General features: G+C 40.1%; 1 protein-coding gene and 2 non-coding genes across 3 annotated transcripts in view; 2 read left to right on the top strand and 1 right to left on the bottom strand.

Annotated features, from left to right (window-relative positions):
* Positions 1-25,685, top strand: part of LOC107036116 (dynein heavy chain 10, axonemal) — a 39,261-nt gene extending 13,576 nt beyond the window's left edge. The window contains exons 11-24 of the mRNA XM_029125953.1: positions 751-1,346; positions 2,703-2,996; positions 3,948-4,399; positions 6,014-6,745; positions 8,635-9,399; positions 9,465-9,895; positions 11,435-11,598; positions 11,663-12,919; positions 13,052-13,305; positions 15,124-15,810; positions 16,769-23,194; positions 23,250-23,417; positions 25,096-25,275; positions 25,355-25,685. Of these exons, the coding sequence (XP_028981786.1) occupies positions 751-1,346; positions 2,703-2,996; positions 3,948-4,399; positions 6,014-6,745; positions 8,635-9,399; positions 9,465-9,895; positions 11,435-11,598; positions 11,663-12,919; positions 13,052-13,305; positions 15,124-15,810; positions 16,769-23,194; positions 23,250-23,417; positions 25,096-25,275; positions 25,355-25,648 (12,700 nt within the window). The 3' untranslated portion in view covers positions 25,649-25,685. The remainder of the gene's footprint in view (positions 1-750; positions 1,347-2,702; positions 2,997-3,947; positions 4,400-6,013; positions 6,746-8,634; positions 9,400-9,464; positions 9,896-11,434; positions 11,599-11,662; positions 12,920-13,051; positions 13,306-15,123; positions 15,811-16,768; positions 23,195-23,249; positions 23,418-25,095; positions 25,276-25,354) is intronic.
* On the bottom strand, positions 13,718-13,836 carry LOC114841101. The gene has a single exon (XR_003783018.1). It is a non-coding gene; the product is annotated as a 5S ribosomal RNA (ribosomal RNA).
* LOC114841102 lies at positions 14,708-14,826 on the top strand. The gene has a single exon (XR_003783019.1). It is a non-coding gene; the product is annotated as a 5S ribosomal RNA (ribosomal RNA).
* Positions 25,686-26,297: the final 612 nt, after the last annotated feature.

Below are 26,297 nucleotides of genomic sequence, written 5' to 3'. Positions count from 1 at the left end.
GGTAAATTGTTGGCTGGATCAGGTCAAATTTTCCAAGTTTTCGTGTTTGATTTTTTTGATGAAACGAAAAATAGAATGAAAAAAACTTAGAAAATTTCTGCTAAGCGAATTCTATAGTAAATATCTCAAGAGAATAAGTTACACGGAGAAAAATATTCAGTAAAAATTCCGGAACAATTCACGTAATCCGCAATGGGGAATCGTTTTCCGGCAATTTTTATAGGAATGGAAGAGAAGAAATCTGAAACGTTCAGTAAATTCTTCGGTTCATCACCGAACAAAGTACGAAATTGTCACGTAATTTTTCCCGAAGAAGTAAAATCTTACAGAAACTTGCCGACTTATTATGCCTCCAAAATAAAAAATTCTTGAACGTTCAACAATTTTTATGAAGTTGGTGAGTTATTTCTACGTTCCGTTACGTACAATTTCTCAATCGTTGGGGAAAAATTACGGAACGACTTGTTGTCCCCACAGCGCTGAGTCATCAGACGAGTGGTTAATTTTAGGGAACAAATCGTAGAATTTACGTGGCGATTTGTACAATTTAATTTTCGACTCACACTTTTTATTGAATTTTACTTCACTCGCGAATTACGTTTCGAAACGTAATTATTACGTTATTTTCTGGTAATTTTTGTTAAATTTTTCTCTCCGTGTACATAGAAAAATCGAATTCTATTAACTTTTCTATTAAATTTTTTCGTGCGTGTAGTGTTGAAGAAAATCTTGAATGCGTTGCTTTCATAGGAAACCTCTAGAAGAAATCCTAGAAAAAACTCTGGACGCTCACTTAATGATGAAGAGTTGGAAAGCATCGTATTTAAAAACCCGTCAAGATATTGAACACTCGGGCAAAGGAACTCGTTGGGAGTTCGATCAGCAACGGCTCTTCAAAGAAACCGAATACATCGCGAAAGTATGCGCCGACTTGAATAAAATCGCCAGTGTTCTCCAAGACTTCTACAACATATTCGGAGCGGACCTGAAATCAGCGATCAATGATCCCGCTCAAATAGATACGATTATCAAGCGAGTTGACGAATTAATCGATCCGGTGAAAAATGCGGACTTCAATATTTTCACTGAATTCAACAAAGAAAATTGGGACGCCACGATGGACTGGTTCTTCCTCGAAGTATCGTACTTGGAGAATGATGCGAAATTTTTTATCGACGAATGCTTCATGGAGCTCATCAGTGCGGAACAGGCACTGGAGGTTTTGTTGAAGTTCAAGAACATGAAGACCAGAGATGCTATTCAGAAACAGTTACTCACGAAGTTCGATATTATTATGCAGCAGTTTTGTAAAGAAATTAACGAAGTCGAAGGGATATTCAATCAAGGTAATAAAGGACAGGGAATTTAAGGTATATCGCGAGACAATACACGTATGAAAAAATCGTATAGAAACTTTCTATACGGATTGCGTATAGAAATTCTATAGCATTTCTATAGCGTACATGATATTCGAATATTTCTGTACGAATATTTTCTATACGAATCATTTCTATAGATAATTTTTTACATAAATTTTTATTTTCATACGAAAGATGTCGAAACGTTCCAGAGAAAAAGAGAGAAATGAAGTTGTCAATTGTTAACATAAATTTAAAAATAAATTTAAATATTATATTTTACGCGTGTGTACGCCTTTAAAATTAAATTAATCATCAATTTGTACATTCAAATTTTGAATTCTGTTATTAACCAATAATGTAGGTAGGAAGATTGACGATTATTTGGATAATCGAAAATCAAGTACCTAAAATTTAGAATAAACTTCTTAATGAAAAATTTACAATTCAATATTATCAAATATTTTATTCGTCATTAATCGAAAAATTTAGTTACCAACTTTTATAATATTTTAAATTTCGGTGAGTATAGCTAAACTTTGATCAATTATAAGTAGGTAATCCTTTTTAATATTGTCGAAATCAAATATTGTTGGCCATCCCTGATCAGCATTTTCTGAAAAAAAACTCCAAAGAAAATCACACATGAAAAAAATTCGTAAGGAAAATTAATCTCAGTGAGAACAATTCGCCGAGAAAGGATTGACGGAAAAATTTCCGGGAATTTTTCAACTGCACTGATAGAACAGATTAGTTATTGTTAATGAATGGATTTGGTTGGAAGCTAGGGTCTATTTGGCGTCACCAAATGTTCATTCGTTAATTGTTAACAAATGCATATTTGAGGAGCCTTGTTTAACTCGACTTTCATCTTTCAAGTGAACCATTCGTTGACTATTAACGAATATTTATTTGGTCATATTCAACTCTACAATTCGTTAATAGTTAACGAATCTCGTTTGAAATAAATGAATCATTCTATCAGTGTGGGGAAAAAAACCCGGCCATGATGAAAAACATGGGGACAATCGTAAGGAAAATTTATTTTCTAAGGATATTCCTTAATGAATATAGTATGGTGTACAGTATTTTCGGAGCTAATTAGCCCCATCAATACCCTTAATTTCATTGATTAGATAGTGGATGGATTCATTAATTTATTCCAAGTATCCATTTATTTGAACTATTCATCCGTTCACGAAAGAAAATAAAAACGGAACTGATGATTTTGTACAATTCAGGAAAAAATCGTATTATCGTTTTTTTGTGCTATGTAATGGCGTGTGGAGGGTCATCTCCCCTTAAATCCCCTTGAAACTCACCGGACTGATTTGATTTCCTCAGGAAAGAGGGATCCTCCTTTACTACGTCACCATCCCCCAGTTGCTGGAGCAATATTCTGGGAGAGACAACTGTTTCACCGGCTCCGCAAGCCAATTTTGATTTTCCAAAATGTGGATGAAATAAAAGAGAGTCATTTGAAGACTATGACGTTCAGTCGATATTTGGAGATCGCGAGGAAGATGAAAGAGTACGAGGAGATGAAATTTAATGCCTGGATAGACAGAGCGCATGCGGTGGTTGTTCAGACTATGAAGAAGAATGTGCTGAGGATGATTCCGGTGTCTGATGAAAAGAGTAAGGCTTTACTGAAAGACAATTCATTAGAGAAATGGTAGAGGATAATTAGTCGGTTTTCAAACGTACGCCTTTTCGACAGATCTTCAGTAGAAAAAAGTCAACCGTCTTCATTTTTCTATATGACTCATTCTCTTATATTACATTATTACGTAATAATAATTCGATAAAATTTTTATCGTCTCCAATTGTCAATTTCTGTCATGTATTCTATTCATTCTATCAAAAGACAAGGATAGAAATCGAATTTAAGGCCCGGGTGGATTATCCTTCGAACGTGATCTTGATTGTTTTTTTTATTTTGATAATCTGAAATGATCTTCAATTGCTATTCAGTTTTACATAACCCTGGAATTTCCAAAAATTATGATTGTACAATGAAAAAAACGTTGAAAAAAGGCTGAACATTTTCAAAGAGCGTTTTTGAATAATATGGGGGAATAAACTCAATAGGGAGGAAATTGCAAATTAATAATTTGATGTATCTAATAGTTGTTGGGCATTTTCTAGCCAATTATCCCTTGATCACTTTTTTTTCATTTTCTTTTCATAATAATAATTGTAATCCAGCAATAGGAATGAGGAGTACCGATATGCTTTTACCATATGAAGAGAAAAATAGATTTTTTCAATTTTCAGGAATACATGGAGAGATTTTTCTATTACCCGAATGAGTTTTCTAATGGCTTTTGTCTGGTGCGTTTGTTTTGACAAAAAAAACACTTTTTATTTATCTTTAACACAATTCCGCTTCATTCAATGTTATAACTTGCCAATTAAGGAAAAAAAAATATAATAGGAATAAGAATGAATAAAATTGAAGTCATCTAATTATGAAGACAGAAATGGAAAGAGAATAAATTAAAATAAAATAGTATAAATAAATCTAGTATATAACATTGATAGTAATGAATTTCAATTGACTCATTGGCTGATTGATAATCTTTCCAGTATTAGAGGCTCAAATAATCGGGAAGATCCTAGCAAAAAAAGACAAAACCAAAGAATCGAAAAACTCCTCTATTTCGGCTTCTAAAAGCACGAACGTCGACTCCTTCTCCAAGACAAAATCCGAAGGAAAAGCAATACGTCACAGTCAACTCCCACGAATATCCACGATGTCATCTCCTGATAAACCCCAGCATGCCACGAAGGTCACCTGGATGGAGATGATGGATGGCAAGATAATGATAGAAAATCAATTGCGGTTCGAAGTGAACTTCGATTGGGAAGTTTTCGAGATAATTCACGAGGCCGAATTGCTCGAGTACCTCGGATATGCCCTGCCAGAGCCTGTTAGGGATGTGGGAATCCAGAGGGATAGATTGAGGGGGGATATTGAAAGTGCCCAGACAATGATTGATGAGTATAACGAGATCATCAATAAATTGGATAATGCAGATGTGAGTATTAAATTAATATTGAGGAAGAATGAGCATATAAACGCTTCGATCATATCCGGGCTAAATAAGTTGAACCCTTAACCCGGCAGTAGGCGCGCGGTTTCACCAGCATTCTTGTGGCGTGCGATGGGGGAATCCCCCACCGGCCTCGCGTGAGAGTTGAGCCAAATATCGCCGCAGGCGGCGCTGTTCGGGGTCAGAAGCCGAGTCCCGCACCCGTAACACGTAAAAAATGTCGGCCGAGCCGAAGAAATAGTAGACTATGTCATGTTATGTGGCTTTATAATCCGAGCCGAAGGCGAGGATTATAATCACATTCGCCAGATAATACTTTTATCGCCGTGTGACATAAATATTTTTTTCGTACTGTCACTTTTCACTTTTCCTCGTCCGGGCAATGGTATTGACCTTTTCCCAAACTTGTGAAAGTGAAAATCATTACGGAAAATATCGTTCACGGCTAGTGCCGTGGTGGAATATACTATTGTTTCCTCCTCAATCCTGATCGATAGACGACTTTTATCACTATCACACAGCAAAAACGACTGCCTGAATTTCACACCGTTTTGTAGACATTTTTCAGACACTAAAAAACGTCTGAATAAAATGAAAATGTGTCTGAACTTCTGACGAACAGGTGTCCGAACATCTTAATTCATGTTTGAACTTCAGACAAATTTTTATTTTATTCAAGTGTTTTTTAGTGTCTGGAAAATGTCTACAAAAGGTGTGTGAAATTCAGACATTTGTTTTTGCTGTGCAGGCTCAACTAGAAGAGTTACTGCAGACATTTAAAGAATTTTAGCGCAATATCTGCACTTTTAGGGAAATATACCCTATATTTCCTATGGAGTGAAAATTTTTGTGGGGGAAAGGCTCATTGCGCACCTACTGACGCGTTAAGTGGTCGCGCTTTTCTCACATCACCTTCGCTCTACAGTGGCGCCCTATAGGTTGTGGATGATTTCGCGGGGATTCCCTGACGCTGCGGCGATTTTACCTTATAATTGGCTACAGCTGTTGGATTTTTTTGATATTATAAATCCAAACAAATCATCGAAAACTAATGCACAGAATTTTCGATTGAATCCTCTGGCGAATGCGATAGCCTGTTCCACTCAATTTTTCTAAATATCATCGAACCTGAACTTGATATAATTGAATTATTTTCTACACGGAGAGGAATATTCAGTAAAAATTACGGAACAATTCACGTAATCCGCAATAGGGAATCATTTTCCGGAAATTTTTACAGAAATGGAAAATAAGAAATCTGAAATGTTCAGTGAATCTTCAGGTTCATCACCGAACATAGTACGAAATTGTCACGTAATTTTTCCCGAAGAAGTAAAATCTTACAGAAGCTCCCCGACTTATTATGCCGCGAAAATAAAAAACTCTTGAACGTTCAACAATTTTTATGAAGCTGGTGAGTTATTTCTACGTTCCGTTCCGTAAAATTTCCGATCGTTGGGGAAAAATTATGGAACGACTTGTTGTCCTCACAGCGGTAAGTCATCAGAAGGGTGACTAATTTTTACGTAACAAATCTAAAACGTAATTTTTACATTTTTTTCTGGTAATTTTTATTGAATTTTTCTCTCCGTGTACCAGATAAAATTACTGAAAAATGCGATCCAACAAATCGAAAAGCGGATTCAACCAGGAGTAACCCGTCTGAATTGGTACACCTTGGGAATTTCCGACTACGCCGAAGAATCAAAGAAACTCCTCAAGAATCTAACATCAATAGTAGGTCAAGTGAATCAAATGAAATTGAACCTCGATCGGCAAATAGAGAGCGAAATCAGCTGCTACAACTTATTCACGACAACAAAAGATCCCAACGACCCGGACTACGAACTGAGCACTTGCAAGACCTACTTCTTGGATATTGAGTTGAAAAGAACTGAGCTCATCGCCGCGATGCGGCGAGTATACGACTCCATCAGCCCCATGCTCATCAAATTGGAGAGTCTCGTTGAGGGAACATCAACAGGAAGAAGCGCAGAAATGCAGCAGTTCTATGAGAGATACGAGCAGAAACTTTTCACAGCATTCATCACGTGCTTCGTGAGAAACTTGGAAGTGCTTAATAATTTACTCTCCGGAGATAAAGTTATCTTCCAGGTGGATGCAATCTTGCTGGCGTCTGAAGTGGTTCTGCGGCCTTCACCCAGTGAGATTTATTCGATAATTCTCCATGATGTTAAGGATCTGCTTGAGAGATGCAAAGTTTTCCCGAGGTGGATGCTGGGGACTTGCCATCAGTGTAAACCAATTAAACAAGAGAACAGTGAGGAGACTACGGTTTTCAGTTTTTTTGAGGATGTCATGAGCATTCAGGTACGTCTTTGCTCAATTGTACGGGAAATATGAGTAAAAAATTGAATAAAACTGTTTTGCGAATGCCTTAGGTTTTTTCTATAGAAAAAAATCGTATAGAAATTTTCTGTACACGGAGAGAAATCTTTTAGAAACATTCTAGTGCTAGCACGGGAAAACAGCGCAAAGTGACCGCCAGGAAAAAATTCCAGTGCCGGCACGAGAAATTATATTGGGGAAAACGTGAATTTTTCTCCGTATTTCTGTTAAAATTTCACAGAAATCCCCCAAAATTTTACCAGAAATAGCAAGAAATTTTACCTTAACAGCACTAGAATTTTTCACAGCCGGTGGATTGTGATTTGTTCTAGTACTCGTACTAGAATTTGTCTAGAAAATTTCTCTCCGCGTAAGGATTGCGTATAGAATTTCTATAGGATTTTCGTATATGATATTCGGATATTTCTATACGGATATTTTTTATACAAGTTATTTCTATACGATTTCTATAGGTTTGATCCTATACGAGCCACTGCCACATGTATAGAAACATTTCGTATGGAGTTGCGACATTTCTCTACGTTTTTCTCGGGAGCGTTTAGACATCTTTCGTATGAAAACAAAAATTTATGTAAAAATTTATGTATAAAAATAATTGGTATAGAAATATCCGAATATCATATACGGAAAGCCCATAGAATTTTTATACGTAATCCGTATAGAAAATTTCTATACGATTTTTTCATACGTGCAGTCATGAGTAATTACTGAAGATGTCATGGGTGGTTCTACCACTAATCAACACACTGAATAGAAAAAAACTTTCAGAGAAGTACGTCCTTACGTATCTAAAGGAACTCATGGCTCGAAAATTTTCAAGAGCGAAATATCTTACACTGAGAGAAGAAACCTTTCGTCAAGAAATTTTATACTTGTCCGAAATATGAGGGCAATTAGTTCATGATAAGATGGCAACTTCTCCAACCAAATCAAGTCGTTTTTGCATTAAAACATTTTTCATTTGAGGCTGAAAACAATTAAATGAATTAGCTCAACTAGACTTGGTTTAAGAAATCACTTTGTTGTCATAAAAAAAAAATGTTCTCGTTCTTAGGACAGGCACAAAATTTCTTGAAGAAAAATTTTGTTTTGTCTGTGTGAGATATGTTTAAGTTCTTGGGTCAAGTTTTGTTGGTTAATTTTCTTGATGAAAAGAAAAGAACAATGAATGAAAAAACTTTGAAAATTCAATTCGAAGCAATTCTATAGAAAATGTCTCAACAGAATAAGTTTTAAATTCGAATTCTATTGACTTTTTCATATAGAATATTTTCTATTGGACATTTCAATAGAATTGGTCAAAAATTAATAGAAAGGTCAATAGAAATTCAATAGAATTGTCTAACGAGTTTGTTAGGTTTTTCTATTAAATTTTTCGTGCGTGTTATTGGTCTTCCAAGAATGTTGACAGAAATTCTTAGTAAAATATTGAATAAATGCTTAAAATTCTAATATAAAGTAAAAATTTCAAAAAAACATTCTAATTTCTACACAAAATAACGTAATTCTAATTATAGTTACATTTTTGACGAAACGTCTTAAAACCCCCATCCGCTACACGATCACATAAAATCCAGGGGCAGTTTTCAATTTTTGAATTATTTTCGAGTTTGATAGCGAAGTAAAGAATAAAATCCCTGAATCTAAGAGCAATTGCAAAATTTTCCGGCCTTTTTTTTCGAAAAAAATGAAAAAAATTAAAATTACAACAAAGACCTTAAATAAAATTTTCCTATCTCTGTTACACTCAGAGATATTCCTCGGAACATCGAAAACAATGTCCCATGAATTTTTCACCAGTTATTACCATAATTATAATAACCCCCATTGATTGTCTTGATATTTTCAAGATTATCAACGACAGGATCACAGCCGTCCAAGAGACAAGTCACAAATTAGCGACAGATTGCTGGAGATACCTCCAAAGATGGAAAAAGTATGGGAATCTCTGGAGGTTCGACAAGATCCAGCTGTGCGAGACATTCGCATCAACAAATCCAACTCTCCTCCAGTACGACGAGAAGTTCACGTTCTATGGGTCAGTAATCGAGGAAATCGACGACATGGTGTCATACTCCGACGTTACCAGCATTAGAATCAATCTATCACCTCTCCTGAAGAGCATTAAAGACCACTCTCAACAGTGGAAGCAAGACTTGGGGAATTATCTCCTCTCCGAAACCCAGCAATCGATGAACAACTTGAAGACTAAAATAAAAAAATTCAGGTCTGATATCGAGTTGGTTGTCAGTGGATTGGAGAAATTCAAAACAGTTATGCAAGCGATTGCGAATGTCAAGAAGATGGGGGTGCAGGCGGAGGTGCAGTACAACGAGTATCAGGAGACGTTCAGGACTTTGAAAATGCATGAGATACAGTACCCGATTGAGGATGAGGTAGAGGCTCACAAGATCCAACAGGAGTGGGAGTCTCTGTACCTTGGGGCTCTGTACAGATCGACGACTTTGGAGAGCACGAAGGATCAATTCTGCCAGATGACGCAGGATCAGATCGAGGATTTCAGGACGGAATGCATCAAGTTTGCGGATCTTTTTGAGAAAACGGGACCTGGGAGTGTTGGAGATGATCTTGATGCGGGAATGAAGATCATGCCGGTAATTAATTCAGTAATGGTCATATTTCCATTCTTGTTCAATTACATTTTCTTTTCCTTCTTTAGGAGTTTGGAAAACTCATCAGTGAATTAGAAGCAAAGCGTCTCGACCTAGTGAATGCGGAAGTCCTTTTCGACCTCGAGCCGGCAGACTATTCTCCCTTCATCAAAGTGAAAGAGGAATACGACGGCATGGAAATGATCTTCGCATTGTACAAGACCCAGAAGAGTGCGAGGGACATTTGGTCGAAGACCCTCTGGGCAAATTTGAATCCTCAGCAGCTCATCGACGGGATGGAGCAGTACATCAAAGAGTTCCGCAGGCTGCCGAAGCCCGTGAGGAAATTGAGCGTTGGCCAGACGCTTGAGGCCGGCATGAAAGCGTTTAGGAACTCAGTGCCACTGTTTGTTGAACTCAAGAACGAAGCAATGCGCGAGAGACATTGGCAAGAGCTCATGGACAAGACTGGACAGTATTTCGATATGGCACCTGAAAGGTGCGGGGACTCATAGTGGACAGATAATCTCAGTGATACTTTAAAATTAAATATTAATTACCGATAAATCTTAAGGATATTTAAGTACTTCGTTTAAGTTGGCAACTGTATTTCAAGCAAGATTTCAATTTTGGTCAGAGTTCCTCTAAATCGAAATTTCTCGAGGACCCAAAGGCATAACAGTTTCAAATTTTTTATGCCAGCATTTTGATATGGCACCTGAAAGGCGCGGGGACTCATATTGGACAAATAATCTCAGTGATAGTTTAACATTCAATATTAATGACTGATAAATCTTAAGGATATTAAGTCCTCGCTCAAGTTAGCATCTTTATTTCAAGCAAGATTTCACTTTTGGTCAGAGTTCTTCTAGATCGATATTTCTCGAGGACCCAAAGGCGCAAAAAATTTCCAATTTTTACCTCAAGCATTGATGACGTTCAGTTTTTTCACCTATCACTCGCGTTCGATACCTCTCATTGCCTCTTGTAAAATAAGTTCCCCGTTGCAACTTGTTCGCAATTCACAAGGTTTTATTTTATCACCCAGTCGGATTTTACTCAGTTGTCCTGAGGCAATTTTCCATTGCACCAAAAACCAAATAAAAACACAATGTATTTTAATTATTTCTACGCAAAGCGACGTGATGTGAACGCTTCATTTTTTCTTCATGAAAGCACTTGAAATAGCTTGAAACAAACTATTCTTTGAAATCACTTGAAATCAGCAATCATTGTCTCACGATATTCGGTAGTGAATAGCCCCTCGAGTCACACGCCTGGGGGTGTAGGGCTCATATCCATTAGAAGTAGTGGAGTTCGACATACGGCCGAAATAGCTATTTTCGTTGCAAGGCAGAAAAAAAAATTTCCATAGTGATTTTCACTTGTACGAGTTTGGGGAAGGGCCAATACCAATCCCCGGACGAGGAAAAGTGAAGGTCAATACGGAAAAGTTGTTTTCAGCTGAGTGACGAAGATAAGTTTTCTTCACAATGTCCGTAAATGGCGTTTGACGGACAGTGTGATGAAAACAGTGGATGCAGTCAATCCTTTCGCTATCAATGTCGTATTCAACAATTCAATTTGTGGAGTATTTACAGAGCCTTTAAAAATTATTATCATACAAACTGAAATTATCGATTAATGCATACTGTGAGGAATAATCATGGAAGGGTGAGATATGGGTTTTTTTATACTGTGTACAAATGCATAAATTATGAGACATCTAATTGGTAGCGAAGTGCAAAAACATTTTTTTACTCATTGATTAAAAAAAAGTCACACAACATTTCTTTCAGTAAACTTCTTCAGTTAAAAACAGTCCCTTTAAATTCTTTATGAAACATTTCCACTATCGAAATATTTTTTCATGCAACAAAGGTATGAAGAGGGAAGAAACAAAATCTGAATTTCTCGTTGATGTCCTAGAATTTTCAATTGAATTTTTCTACTCGAGTTGCTCATTATGTTCTACCACTTCACTACCACTTCATCTTCACTACTGTATCAGTACTCTTACTTGCTCGCATCAATTCAGGTTCACATTGGAGAATATGTTCGCCATGGACTTGGCGAAATTCCAGGACATCGCCAACGTAATCGTAACAAACGCAGTGAAAGAACTGGCGATAGAGAGGGGTGTCAAGGACATCTCAGATTCCTGGAATACAATGGAATTTGCAGTCATAAAGCACTTCAAAGGTTCTCCTCTCACCCTTTAATCTCTCTTCAGCCGGAAATAATACGAACTAAAATAAAATTCCAGGCTCGGAAGACCGAGGATTCATCCTGGGTCCAGTGGACGAGCTGAACCAAGTGTTGGAAGACAACACGATGAACTTACAGAGCATGGCTGCCTCCCAATTCATCGGACCGTTCCTCGGAACTGTCCAGAAATGGGAGAAGTCCTTGCAGACAATTTCCGAAGTCGTGGAGGCATGGATGGAGCTACAGAGACGTTGGCTCTACCTCGAGGGGATTTTCGTAGGAGGCGACATCAGGACTCAGCTTCCTGCCGAGGCCAGAAAATTCGATGACATTGATAACGCCTTCAGGAAACACATGATGGACACAGCGAAACGACTGAACGTCTACGAATGCTGCATGATTCCTGGAAGGAGAGATGCCTTTCTGTCTCTGATCGATGGCCTCGAGAGGTGCCAGAAATCATTGACAGAGTACTTGAACAGCAAACGCATGATCTTCCCTCGATTCAACTTCTTGAGCGATGAAGAACTCCTAGGAATCCTGGGTAGCACTGACCCGGAAGCTATCCAAGAGCACATCGGAAAGATGTTCGACAATTTGGATAAACTCAGACTTGAGAGGGAGCCATTAGGCGATGACGAAGAGAGAACTGTAGCCACAGCTCTGATCTCGTGTGAAAACGAGATCATGGAGTTCAGGGAGAAGGTTCTGGCTGAGGGCAAGATCGAGGAGTGGATGGTGCACGCGCTAGAGGAGATGAGACGATCTAATAGATACCTCACGAAGAAGGCAGTCTACGATTATGGAACGGAGAACAGGCCAAGGACCAAATGGATCCTCGATTTTCAGGGGATGATGATCCTTGTGGCTAATCAGATTTGGTGGACGGCAGAAGTCGAGAATGTCTTCAAGAAAATAAGGGACGGTTCCAAGCGGGCGATGAAAGAGTACCTCCAGCAGTTGAACAATCAGTTGGATGAAGTTGTGACGCTGATGGGGGGCGATGGCCTCACGAACAACGATCGCAAGAAGTTGGATACTGTCCTGACGGTTGATGTACATATTCGAGATATTATCGATGGATTTGTCAGGGATAGTATTATGAATGCGATGGAGTTTGAGTGGGAGAGCCAGCTGAAATTCTACTGGGTCCATGATCTGGATAATGTCTGGGTTAATCAGTGCACAGGGAGATTTGAGTATGGATATGAGTATATGGGGTTGAATGGGAGACTTGTGATTACTCCGTTGACGGATAGAATTTACTTAACCATCACTCAGGCACTTTCTATGCATTTGGGTGGTGCTCCCGCAGGTAAAATTCATTCATTTATTATCTATTTGTTTGTCGTAGCCGCTATTAAAATTGAATGATCATGATAGATCATGATAAATCATCGAATGATCATGATAGATCATGTGGGAAATTTCAAATTCTGTTTCTCAGGTCCTGCAGGAACTGGGAAAACGGAAACAACGAAAGACTTAGCGAAAGCCCTGGGATTATTATGCATTGTTACTAATTGCGGTGAAGGGATGGATTATGTAGCCATTGGAAAGACACTAGGAGGATTGGCGCAGTGTGGAGCTTGGGGATGTTTTGATGAATTCAATCGAATTGATATTTCTGTTCTCTCGGTAATATCGACACAACTGCAAACGATTCGATCAGCTCTTCAAGCCAAATCTGATCGATTTATGGTATTACTTCAAATATACTATTGTTTCAAGCAACGTGAGGAATTGATTCTAGTTAGAATTCAGAAGATTCTGAATATCTTTCAATTGAAAGGAAAAACAGCATCGATAGCGGATGTACTTATATTGTGATGCAATTTTGTTTAGATTTTCAAGTCATTGTTTTATTGGAAATAAGAGATCAGTTAGTTTTGAAAAGCCGGTTTTAAAAATTCAATAGATGAAATTTGAACGTTTTTCACAAGTTTATATTAGCGAAAACCGATTCCGCGATTAAATTTACCCGTTCTCGAGCCTGAAAACGAATGATCATCTACTCGCGAAGTGGATGAAACTTTTAAAAAACTTAATTGTTTCTCAGTAACATTTTATTGCTTATCAGCTATTCTGAAAAGGTAAAAAATTCGAAAGAAAGAGCCAACGGCACGTGGTGTTCCCAAGCGGTCACCCATCCAAGTACTAACCGCGCTCAACGCTGCTTAGCTTCAGTGATCGGACGAGAACTGGCGTTTTCAGCGTGATATGGCTGTTGGCTGAAATTTTGTTGAAAAAAATTCCGAACTTATACTAAGAATTCATAATTGAATCAAAAGTAGCAATGAGCAACTAAACACCGTTGAAAAAAATAGAAGTTTCGTGGAGCAAAATGATATGTTGAAAATGACATGCATTCGAAACGTTATGGTGATATGATGAAACGTTAAAAAACAACTTCAAGATCTAGTCTAAACCCATTTACTGGCAATTTGAGCGCGATATGACTGTTGATTAAAAAAAAAGGAACGTGTTCTAAGAACGTGTGACTGCGTGTCAGTGTGTTATTTCGGAATCGACAATAAAATGTCTCGAATTCCGGAACATTATCCCGAATCCCGGAATATAATATTCCGGATTCCGGTATATTATTCCGGATTTCGAAATATACTATTCCGGATTCTATAATATAAAATCTCGGATTCCGGTATACAGATATATTCCCGATTTCGGAATATTATACCCGAGTTGAGTATATTTTTTTTCCGTGAAGGAGGAGAGCTCTCCTTTGTCGGATTAAAAAAAATCAATATCTACAAAATAAAAAATCATTAAAGATAGGATCAATGTCGTTGACGCAAAGTTTTTAAAATCACCGTCTGATGTCAATATAATCTTACATGTTCTGATCCGTGGCAAAGACGTTGCTGCTGTCTTTAGTGATTTTGTATTATTAAAATCCTGCCTGTTGCGGTATTAGAACGCATTCACTAACTGCCGAATCCGTCTCGCTAACCGGGTATTCATATACGATGACATGGGAAGTAGAGCGCGATTAATCGCGAAAAATCTGTAATATTTGGTGATGTGTATTGTTGTTCAGACCGCGAATTCGCAGAACATAATCGAATTAAAAAAAAATAAAATTTCAGCCAACAGCCATATCACGCTGAAAACGCCAGTTCTCGTCCGATCACTGAAGCTAAGCAGCGTTGAGCGTGATTAGTACTTGGATGGGTGACCGCTTGGGAACACCACGTGCCGTTGGCTTTCTTTTTTTCGGATCTATTTACAATATAACTGATCAGCTATTAAATTTTGCTCATCCATTTTTTGGGTAGATAATTGTTCCCCTCATTAATATTCCGAGAACCCACATGCAGCACTACGCACGAAATGGTCTTGGCTTTGTTTTACGACTCCATTTGAACAGAAAGCCAGTAAAATTCGGTGCAGTCGAGTGAATTTACAGAATTGGTACATCTTACCAACCTTTTAGCCCAACAAGTCATTGAACTCAGCTAGCGGGAGGATGCAACTGTACTTAATTGTTGTTATCTGTTCAAGTTTGAAGGTCAAGATATCGTGCTGGACAGGAAAGTTGGTATTTTCATAACAATGAATCCGGGATACGCCGGTCGAACTGAGCTCCCAGAATCTGTGAAAGCGTTATTCAGACCTGTTGTATGCATAGTGCCCGATAATGAGTTGATCTGTCAAATCAAACTATTTAGTGCTGGATTTTTAACAGCGAAAGTTCTTGCCAAGAAGATGACGGTACTCTACACCCTTGCTAAGGAACAGTTGAGCAAACAAACTCACTATGACTTCGGTCTTCGGGCACTCAAGTCCGTCTTGAACATGGCGGGACAGCTGAAAAGAACTTCCATGGATCTCCCTGAGGATGTTGTTCTCATGCGAGCATTGAGGGACATGAATCTCCCGAAATTCATCTTCGACGATGTCCCACTGTTCCTGGGATTGATTATGGACTTATTCCCGGGGTTGGACTGCCCCAGAGTTGGTTACCCCGATTTCAATGAAGCTGTTGAAAAAGTTTTACAGGAGAGTGGGTGTATTGTACTGCCTCAGCAGGTGGATAAAGTTGTGCAGCTGTACGAAGTTATGATGACGAGGCACTCTACGATGGTGGTGGGACCCACTGGAGGAGGAAAGACTGTAGTTATAGAAACGTTGTGCAAGGCTCAGACTTTACTGGGGAAACCTACCAAGTTATATGTTCTGAATCCGAAGGTAATTGCCTTCATAAGAATAACGAGGTTTACAACAGGATAAGTTGATTTTGCTAGATGATCACTTCTTGGAAAATATCGGACTCGTATCATATCAATGTTCAAATAAGAGTCATATCGATGTTCAGTTCGATGAACTCCAGGGATAGTTAAGATGTTTAACATTTTTTTGCTTCCATCTTCAATAGCATTTCACGTATGAAAACATTTAATAAGAAAATCTAGCGAATTCGCTAGACAATTCGATTGGATTTCTATCGAACTTTCTATTAGTTTTTGGCCGATTCTGTTGAAATATTCAACAGGAAATATTCTATCGAACAAGGTAATAGAATTCGATTTTTCTATACTATCTTATTCTATTTTCCTCGGTTCAAATTTTCCCGGTTTTTTTGTTTGATTTTCTTAATGAAAAGAAGAGAACAATAGAATAAAAAAAAATTTGAAAATTCGAACCGAGGAGATTCTAGAGAAAATATCTCAACAGCGTGAGTTGTATGAAAAAATCGAATTCTATGAACTCTTTCCAAGGAATATTTTCTGTTAAACATTTCAATAGAATCAGCCAAAAACTAATGGAAATCCAATAGAGTTGTTTCGCGAATTAATTAAGTTTTTCTATTACACATCCAAAAAAATGTCAAATATCGAGGCGATATTTATAAAACCAGATTTAATGCCACGAGAACAGATGATTTGAGGAACTCCTAAATTGGCATTTCGTGATTATCGATATTTTGGCAGTTATCATGAAACAAATGAAAAGGACTGCACCTTGCTCATAGCGCGATCACTGGAGGGTTACAAAAGCGATATTTCCCAAAATGTCATGAGCGGACTTGTTAATTAAGTTCATTATGTTCTACTCTTCAAATGTAGGATTATTTATAGAAATCATACGAAACACTTTTTCCGTTGGAAAAACATCAATTCAATTAAAAAATAGTCAATTTCCTCAGGCCTGCGCTGTAGTTGAACTTTACGGAATTCTGGATCCGCTGACCAGAGATTGGACAGACGGTCTCCTCAGCAGCATTTTCCGCGAGATTAACAAACCCGTCGACTCATCCCGGGACGAAAGAAGATACATCCTGTTCGACGGGGACGTCGACGCGCTCTGGATCGAGAACATGAACTCCGTGATGGACGATAACAAGATCCTCACCCTCGCGAATCAAGAAAGAATTAAACTCCAGAATTACTGCAGCCTCCTCTTCGAAGTCGGAGACCTGCAGTACGCCTCCCCCGCGACAGTTTCCCGCGCAGGGATGGTCTACGTCGACCCCAAAAATCTGGGATACCAGCCGTACCTAGACAGATGGATAAACAGTAGAGACGAATCCGAACAGCCAACCTTCCGGGAACTGTCTGAAAAGTACGTGGAGGGCGCGATGAAACTGATCTACCAAGCAATGTTTGGACTTCAGCCAGTGACTCCTTTGAAGATGATCATCCCCCAGACAGCCTTGAACATGATCTCCCAACTTTGCTACATAATTGATGGTCTCTCCCGCCAGCAATCCACGGAAGAAACCACCCCCAGACCGCGGGAAATGTCTGTCGGCGAAGACGAGGAAAACGTCAACGAGAACTTCACCGAGCATAAGGAACTCTTGGAAGCTATTTTCATCCAATCCTGCTACTGCTCCCTGGGTGCAGCTCTCGTAGCAGAATCCAGAGCCCAATTCGACGAGTTCATGAAAAAGACAGCGGGCCTGATGATGATAGAAGACACCCCAGAGAAATTGGCAACAGTTCGCTATATCCCCATCACGTACTCATCTCTTTATGATTACGTTCTAGACGTTACTGAAAAAGTCTGGAGGCCCTGGAGGGCACTGATCCCCCGATACAAACACGACAGAACTAAGAAGTTCAGCGAGATCCTAATCCCTACGATAGATACCATGAGGACAACATGGTTCGTCAGTCTAATGAACCATTTGAAGAGGCCAGTGCTGTTAGTTGGGGAAACAGGCACATCCAAGACAGCTGTCATTCATGAATTCTTGAGGAGTTTAGACTCAGACAGATTCCAGAAACTGCTCATTAATTTCTCCTCCAGAACAACTTCTCTGGATGTTCAACGCAACATTGAATCTGTTCTGGAGAAGAGGACGAAAGATGTTTACGGTCCGTCCCCTGGGAAGCAGTTGACTGTTTTCATAGACGACATGAATATGCCACTGGTCGACACTTACGGCACTCAACAGCCTATCGCTCTTCTTAAACTGCTCTTCGAAAGGGGTGGATTCTACGACAGGGGAAAAGATCTCAATTGGAAGAACATCAAGGATATTTGTTACCTAGCAGCAATGGGAAAGACGGGTGGTGGGAGGAACGAAGTAGATCCGAGGTTCATTTCCATGTTTGCGGTATACAACGTCACCCTCCCTAGTGAGGAAACCCTGAACTATATCTACACAAGTATTCTAAGCGGCCACCTGCAGATTTTCCCTGAAGAAGTCCAAGGAATTGCTGTCACTCTAGTGGAACTGACTCACGACTTGTACAAGATCGTGACGACAGATTTACCCCCGACGCCCTCGAAGTTCCACTACATCTTCAACATGAGAGACCTCTCAAGGATCTCTGCAGGACTACTTCAAAGTGCTCCTGAGTATTTCCCCACTGTTCAGCAGTTTGCGAGACTCTGGAGAAATGAGTTCACGAGGGTCATCTGCGATCGTCTGATCAACGACGAGGATCAAGCTTTAGTTCGCGGACATTTGGAGGCGAAAGTTAAGACTGTGGAGTCCTGGGAGGATGAGCAAGAAGTTATAGATTACATTCTGCGCGATCCTCTCTTATTCGGAGACTTCAGAAACGCTTGCAGTGAAGATCCTCGCTTCTACGAAGACGTACTCGACTACGAAGCTGTCTACAGTCTTTTCATGGAAATCCTGGAAGAATACAACGAGAAGAATCCCAAGATGAACATAGTCCTGTTCAATGATGCCTTGGAACACCTAGTTCGGGTTCATCGCACCTTAAGAATGCACCGGGGGCATATTCTTGTTGTAGGAATCGGCGGAAGTGGAAAGCAATCAGTGATAAGATTAGCCTCCTTCGCAGCTAACTGCGAAATCTTCGAAATCTCCTTAGGAAGGAACTACAACGACCACAGTTTCAGGGACGACATGAAGAAACTCTACAACATCGTAGGCGTCGACGATAAGAAAATTGTCTTCCTTTTCACCGCAGCTCAAGTCGTTGACGAGAGCTTCCTGGAAACGGTCAACAACATGCTGATGACAGGGGTGGTACCAGCACTATTTTCTGACGAGGAGAAAGACTCAATCGTCAACACCTGCAGGGATCGAGCGAAGGAAGCTGGTTTCGGCATCACGAAAGAGAACGTTTGGAGTTACTTCGAGAAGACTTGCATCTCTAACTTGAGGATAGCTTTATCAATGAGTCCAGCGGGAGATATCCTAAGATGCAGATGTCGAAGTTACCCTGGTCTTGTTAGCAGCACGACTGTCGACTGGATGTTCCCTTGGCCACAGCAAGCTCTCCATGCAGTCGCAACGGTTGTCCTGCGAGATAATCCTCATGTTCCTGAGGAACATCGTAAGAGCATCATCCAACATGTCGTTCATGTTCACGAGTCCGTCGGGGAATACACTGCGGAATTCTTGACCAAGCTCAGAAGGAGAAACTACGTAACTCCGAAACACTTCTTAGACTTCATCAATACGTACTTGAATCTTCTAGCTGAGAAGAAAACTTACATAGCTTCACAATGTGAAAGACTCTCAGGTGGCATAAAGAAGATAGCGGAGGCTTCTGAGACCCTCGCTGAGCTGAACGAAATCCTGGCTATCCAGAGGATCAAAGTATCGAAGCAAACACAGAACTGTGAGAAGCTATTGGGTTCAATCGGCGAGAGCACAGATATTGCAATGGAGAAGAAGAACTTGAGCACTGAGAAGAGCGAGGAGATCGAGAGTCGGAAGAAGACAATCGCCAAGGAATCTGCGGAGGCTAAAGCAGTTCTAGCTGCAGCCCAACCGGCCTTAGACTCAGCTAAAATAGCTCTCAATGAACTAGAAAAAAGCGATATTACTGAAATCCGATCTTTTGCGACTCCACCAGAACCTGTGCAAGTGGTTGGTGAGTGCATTGCAATCATTAGAGGTGCGAAAGAGATCTCCTGGAAGACTGCGAAAGGACTAATGAGTGATCCCAGCTTCTTGAGAACTCTGCAAGAGATGGACGTCACTGAAATCACTCTCAAACAACAGCAAGCGGTGAAAGCTCAGATGAAAAAATCAGACAAATTAGACCAGATGGAGTCCATCAGCAGAGCTGGTTACGGTCTCTACAAATTTGTCCTTGCGGTTTTGGAATATTGCGCGGTATATCGTGAGGTAAAACCGAAGATGGAAAAAGTGCAGGCATTAGAGGTAGAAGCAGAACGAGCTCAGAAGGCCCTGGAAAAAGAGCTGAAAGAACTTCAGAAAATTGAGAAGCAGTTGAAAGAATTGAACGCCAAATACGAGATAGCTCTGGCCGACAGGCTAGCCCTTCAGGAAGAGACAGATCTTCTGGAACGGCGTCTGGTAGCTGCAGACAAACTGATAGGAGGGTTATCTTCAGAGAACGTGCGATGGAAGGAAGAATTGGTTAACCTCCAGGCAGAGCTCGAGCTGATAATAGGAAACAGTCTTCTGTCTGCAGGATTCTTATCCTACGCAGGACCATTCAGCTATGAGTTCAGAAATCAAATGGTCTACGACGACTGGCAGAACAGCGTCCTCGAGAAGAGCATTCCACTGTCTCAACCGTATCGAATAGAAACTCAGTTGACTAACGACGTAGAGATCAGTGAATGGAATTCAGAAGGTTTGCCACCTGATGAGCTTTCCGTTCAGAACGGAATTCTCACATCGCGGGCTTTGAGAAGTTCCCTGTGCATCGATCCTCAACAGCAAGCGATAAACTGGCTGAAGAAGAAAGAGCAGAAGAAAAATCTAAAGATCTTGACATTCAATGATCTGGATTTCGTGAAACAGGTGGAAATGGCCATCAAGTTTGGCTTCCCCGTTATCTTCCAGGATGTTGACTACATCGATCCTATCCTGGATAACGTCCTCATGAAGAATCTTCAGACTGTCGGCGGACGAACATTCATTCTACTAGGTGACAAGGAAGTAGATTACGATCCCAAATTCCGATTATATCTCATCACAAAGCAATCGAATCCAGCCTTCAATCCAGCAGTTTATTCCAAAGCTACTGTAATCAACTACATGGTGACATTAACCGGTTTAGAAGATCAATTACTGTCTGTTGTTGTGAGAACTGAGAGACCGGACATCGAAGAACAGCGAGAATTACTCATTGCCGAAACCAGTGAGAACAAGAGTCTCTTGCGGCAACTAGAAGACAGTCTACTCCGCGAGATATCTACGAACCAAGGAAACATGCTGGACAACATTGACCTAATCGAGACCCTAGAAAATACGAAATCAAGCGCAACTGAAGTCACGGAGAAGATTGCTCTCGCCGAAGTGACAGCTAAGGAAGTCAACAAATTGCGAGACGGTTATCGTCCTGCAGCGAAAAGAGGAGCTATCCTCTTCTTTGTACTTGCTGACATGGCTGTCGTCAACTCCATGTACCAATACTCTCTCACCAGCTACTTGGAGATCTTCACGTATTCCTTGAAGAAGGCCCTGCCGAATCACATCCTCGGACATCGTCTGAGGAACATCATCAGCACGTTGACGAAGAATGTCTACGATTACGGCTGTACCGGTATCTTCGAGAAGCACAAACTTCTGTTCTCCTTCCAAATCTGTGTTAAGATTGAGCAGAACTTGGGCAACATCACCCAGCCAGAACTGGACTTCTTCATCAAGGGGAGTGTCGCTCTGGAGAAGACTCAGAGGCCGAATCCAGCGATGTGGCTTTCCTCGACAAATTGGGAGGACGTCGTCAAGCTATCTACAGATTTCCCGGAGCAATTCGCCGAATTGTGCGACGATTTGAGAAGTGACATTGACGACTGGAAGGAGTGGTACGAGTCGGATAACCCAGAAGCCGAGGACTTCCCATCCGGATACTCTGTGAAACTTAATCCGTTCCAGAAACTTATGCTTTTGCGATCCTTTAGAGTGGACAGGGTCTACTGCGGTCTCGTAAACTATATCTCCGAGATAATGGGAGAAGAATACATCGCCCCTCCGAACATCAGTTTCGATATGATCTACGATCAGAGCACCTGCACGATGCCTGTCGTATTCATCCTCAGTCCCGGGTCCGATCCCAGTTCTGAGTTGATGAAACTGGCAGAGAGATACGGTTGCGGAGGTGGAAAGTTCCAGTATCTGTCCCTGGGACAGGGACAAGAGAAGGCAGCTGTTCAGCTTCTGGAGAACGCGACAGCCAGGGGCCAATGGCTGATGCTGCAGAACTGTCATCTGCTCCTGAGCTTCACTCGAGAGCTGGAGAAGAGATTGGAAATCATTGGGAAACCTCACCCAGACTTCCGTCTCTGGATTACGACAGATCCTACTCCGAATTTCCCCATTGGGATTCTACAACAGTCGTTGAAAGTTGTAACCGAACCTCCTAATGGGCTCAAGTTGAACCTCAGGAACACGTACTTCAGGATGCGGGGGCAGACGCTCGAGAACTGTGAACACCCGATCTTCAAGGATTTGGTGTATGTTCTTGCGTTTTTCCACGCTGTAGTACAGGAGAGACGGAAATACGATAATATCGGGTGGAACATTAATTACGACTTCAACGAATCTGATTTCAACGTCTGCACTTCGATCTTGGACACGTACTTGACGAAATCGTGGACGAGGAAGGAGGAGAGGATTCCTTGGAACAGCCTGAAGTATCTCATAGGTGAAGTCATGTACGGGGGAAGAATCATCGACAGCTATGATAGGAGGATCGCGAAGACGTACATGAACGAGTATTTCGGGGACTTCCTTTTCGATGAGTTTCAACCGTTCCACTTCTACCAGGATGACGACGTCGATTATGTCATACCCCCGAGTGGGAATCGAGAATCATATATCGAGTTTATCGAGGACTTGCCTCTCGTGAATTCTCCGGAAGTCTTCGGTCTTCATCCCAACGCGGAAATCGGGTACTTTACGAGGGCGACTAAGGACGTCTGGGCGAATCTCAAAGAGTTGCAGCCGCAGACGGCTGTCAGCTCAGCGGGGATCAGCAGGGATGAGTTTATCGATAATCTAGCTCAAGATATATTGGCTAAGATCCCGGTGGATTATGATTTGATTAAAGTTAAACGGAACTTCGGGCTGGGGGTGACGCCAACGGCTATTGTCTTGTTTCAAGAGCTAGAGAGGTTCAATAAATTACTCGGGAGGATGAGGACGACTTTATCGAATTTGAGAAAGGTAAAACTTCGAGGGACGTTTCTGGTTCTTTTTCTATTTGAGAAAATAATTTCAGGCAATCGCTGGGGAGATAGGAATGGATTCGATTTTAGAGAGCGTTGGGAATGCGCTTTATAATGGAACTTTACCCTTTGAATGGGCGAAACTGGCGCCACCAACTATGAAGAATCTGGGAGGGTGGATGGAACATTTCGATAGACGAATTGTTCAGTATACGAACTGGGTGAGTTATTGAGGATATTGTAAAGTTATAAGACTATTTATCAATGGAAAAAGTTTACTAAATGAATGGGGCGAAAAGAATGAGTAAAAGATATAAAAAAAGAGACATGTCCGCAGACTAGGAATTCAGATAAAAGAATAACGAGTTAGAAAGAGGCGATCGTACATGAAGATGGTTGAGAGGGAGGAAAAGACCAAATACGCAACACTATTAGAGCTACTTTTTTGGATTTTTCAACTAAAATTTATATTAATATTGTTGCGTATTTGTTCTTTTTTGTTACTACTGCTACGTTCACGGCGTGCTAAAGTAGTATATTATGTCATCAGGCGATAAAAGTATTTTCTGACGAATGCGACTTTTTGAAACTCGTGCTTGGAAAAGTCCCTCTGCAGGAATTGAAGTTGTTGTAGGAAGGTTCAATTCACTAACAATGCGAGCATGTTAATTAATCACAATTTATTTACAAGACGTTGAAGAATATATACAAAAGGAAAGATGTTAAGTAGAAGTCGGGTGGTCGACTTGCTGAGGATTCTGCGATTAGCGCCAGACTGAATTCGTGTTCAGATTCGGATGAAATATTATGAAGGTAACGCGCGACGTATTCTCTGTGAGTGACTCAGGTCTGTGTGTCCCGGTCGACGCTGGTCCACGCGAACTCTTGTGTTCGGATGTAGCGAGACGCTAGACTTCTTCGTTTACAGATTTTTATGCATAAAATGGCATTTTACGTTACTTTTACGATAATAACCGAAATATGTCTTTTTGTTTACGAGATTCACTTTTCGTTTACAACAGCTGACTTTCTAGTTACAACATGAGGTTCATTCCTGTTACATTTTCGACCAATCCGACGTCGTTGTTCCTGTAACTACGTGCGTAGCTGAAAACATGCGAATTCGCTAGAAAATTCAATTGGATTTTGATTGAACTTCGTATTAATTTTTCGCCGATTGTATCAGCGGAAACATCTTCTGAACAGAACGTTCCCCCAGAACTCTTGCACCGACAGAATTTGGTAGAATTCTCCATCTAAAAAAATGATGTGTTGTTCATTGGAGATTCCTCGTAAGGAACTCAAAATTCGAACATTCCTGCAGGGAACCCCGAAAATTTTCAAAAAGTGGCATTGCCAATACATTTTTAGAAAATGTCGTCGAAGAGTCCATAGTCCATCAATTTTTTCACAGTTTGATTGAAAAATCGTTGGAAGATGCAAATTTCACTTCATTTATTCATTAAAAATAATGGTAAATACGAATGATTCAAGTCAACATGTTCTTGAATTTAAAATTCTTGGAAAATTCATCTCGTTTTTCAATTAAAAACTCAAATAAGTTGGTGAATTTACTTCTCATATCTACCTTAAATTGTTGAATTTATTTGAATTCTCCTTGAAATTTGAAATCTCGAGAATCTTTTCCTCAAAATGCATTTCATTGTCACTATCCTGAAAATTACTGCGAACCTGCCTATAAAATTTCAACATTTTTTTACGTGTGGACAATTCTAAACCAAAAGTTTCACTCGTACATTCTATAAATCGCTTCGAATGAATTACACCTTCATGCCACAATTCCAACTTGACAATTTTTCATCAAACAGTATAAATATTCGTCTGATAAAATTCTAATTTATTAACATTTTCATTTTTCTCTGGTTCCTATTTCTTCAGGCTGGATGCAATGAACCTGTAGTCATCTGGCTCTCAGGTCTGCACATCCCACAGACTTATCTAGCCGCTCTAGTCCAGATGGCATGTAGAAGAAACAATTGGCCACTCGATAAATCACTGACGTACACAGAAGTCTCAAAGTTTTCCACCACTGATGAAGTTGAAGAGAGACCTGACCAGGTAACAACAATTTTCTAAATTGAAAAACCCTGAATTGTGGAGACAGTAAGTCTTCATAATGCAAAATATTTCGATACAGGGCTGCTACGTCGAAGGACTATATTTGGAAGGCGCGAGGTGGGACAAGAAAGACCACTGCCTCCGGAGATCACACCCCAAGGTCTTAATCGAGGAATTACCAATTTTGACGATTGTTCCTATCGAATCCCATCGCTTGACATTACAAAATACTGTGAAGACGCCAGTTTACGTGACTTCACGGCGCCGCAATGCGATGGGCGAGGGGCTCATGTTCGAAGCTGACCTCAGGACCACAGAACATATTTCTCTATGGGTTTTACAGGGTGTTTGCTTAATTTTAAATACTGACTAATTCATCTGTACGTAATCGATAATGTTACAATATATTATTTCGAAACGAAATATTTGAATTTCAGTAGCGCAGCGGTAAAACGGTTTAAGTCATTTTTTTTAGAAAATTGGATCTTTGTCTAAATCGATTTCGAAGGTAACGATAATAATTTTTGAGGTACGCCTCTCTGTAAACCGGTACTTGGTAAATTGTGGATTAACAGACGACAAACAAAATTAAATAACTCGTAGTAACCCAGTAAGCAAAAGTTTAGTTTTTATATGTTCCTGGTGCATACCTCAAGAATGTGAATACGTACTAAATACATTCCTGAGGAATGAAAAAATATTTTAAAAAAAATTGTTCTGTGTAATGAGCAAGACATTGATTTTTTGAGTAATCAATGTTTGTTAACACATCGCCCATACCCATTTTCAAATTTCTGAGTTTGAGAAATATGCAATACCAATTCCCAGACGAGGAATCGTGAGAAGTAGCAAATAAAAATCCTATTACGGCCCTCCTAGAAGAAGTCGCAAATTTCGAGATAAAGCGTTCTACCGCGTTTCTACTAATTTATCCCGTTTTTTTTCGAAAGAGTGCTTCTTCCACTCCACGATGCCCCTATTGATCCATATTTATTATTAAGAGTAATTATGAAAAAATGAGG

This window comes from Diachasma alloeum, unplaced genomic scaffold (genome assembly GCF_001412515.2).
Source record: "Diachasma alloeum isolate Michigan unplaced genomic scaffold, Dall2.0 Dall_scaffold_00206, whole genome shotgun sequence".
Lineage (NCBI taxonomy): Eukaryota > Metazoa > Arthropoda > Insecta > Hymenoptera > Braconidae > Diachasma > Diachasma alloeum.
Note: the sequence above shows the minus strand (reverse complement) of the source record. Positions and strands in the feature narration are given on the sequence as shown.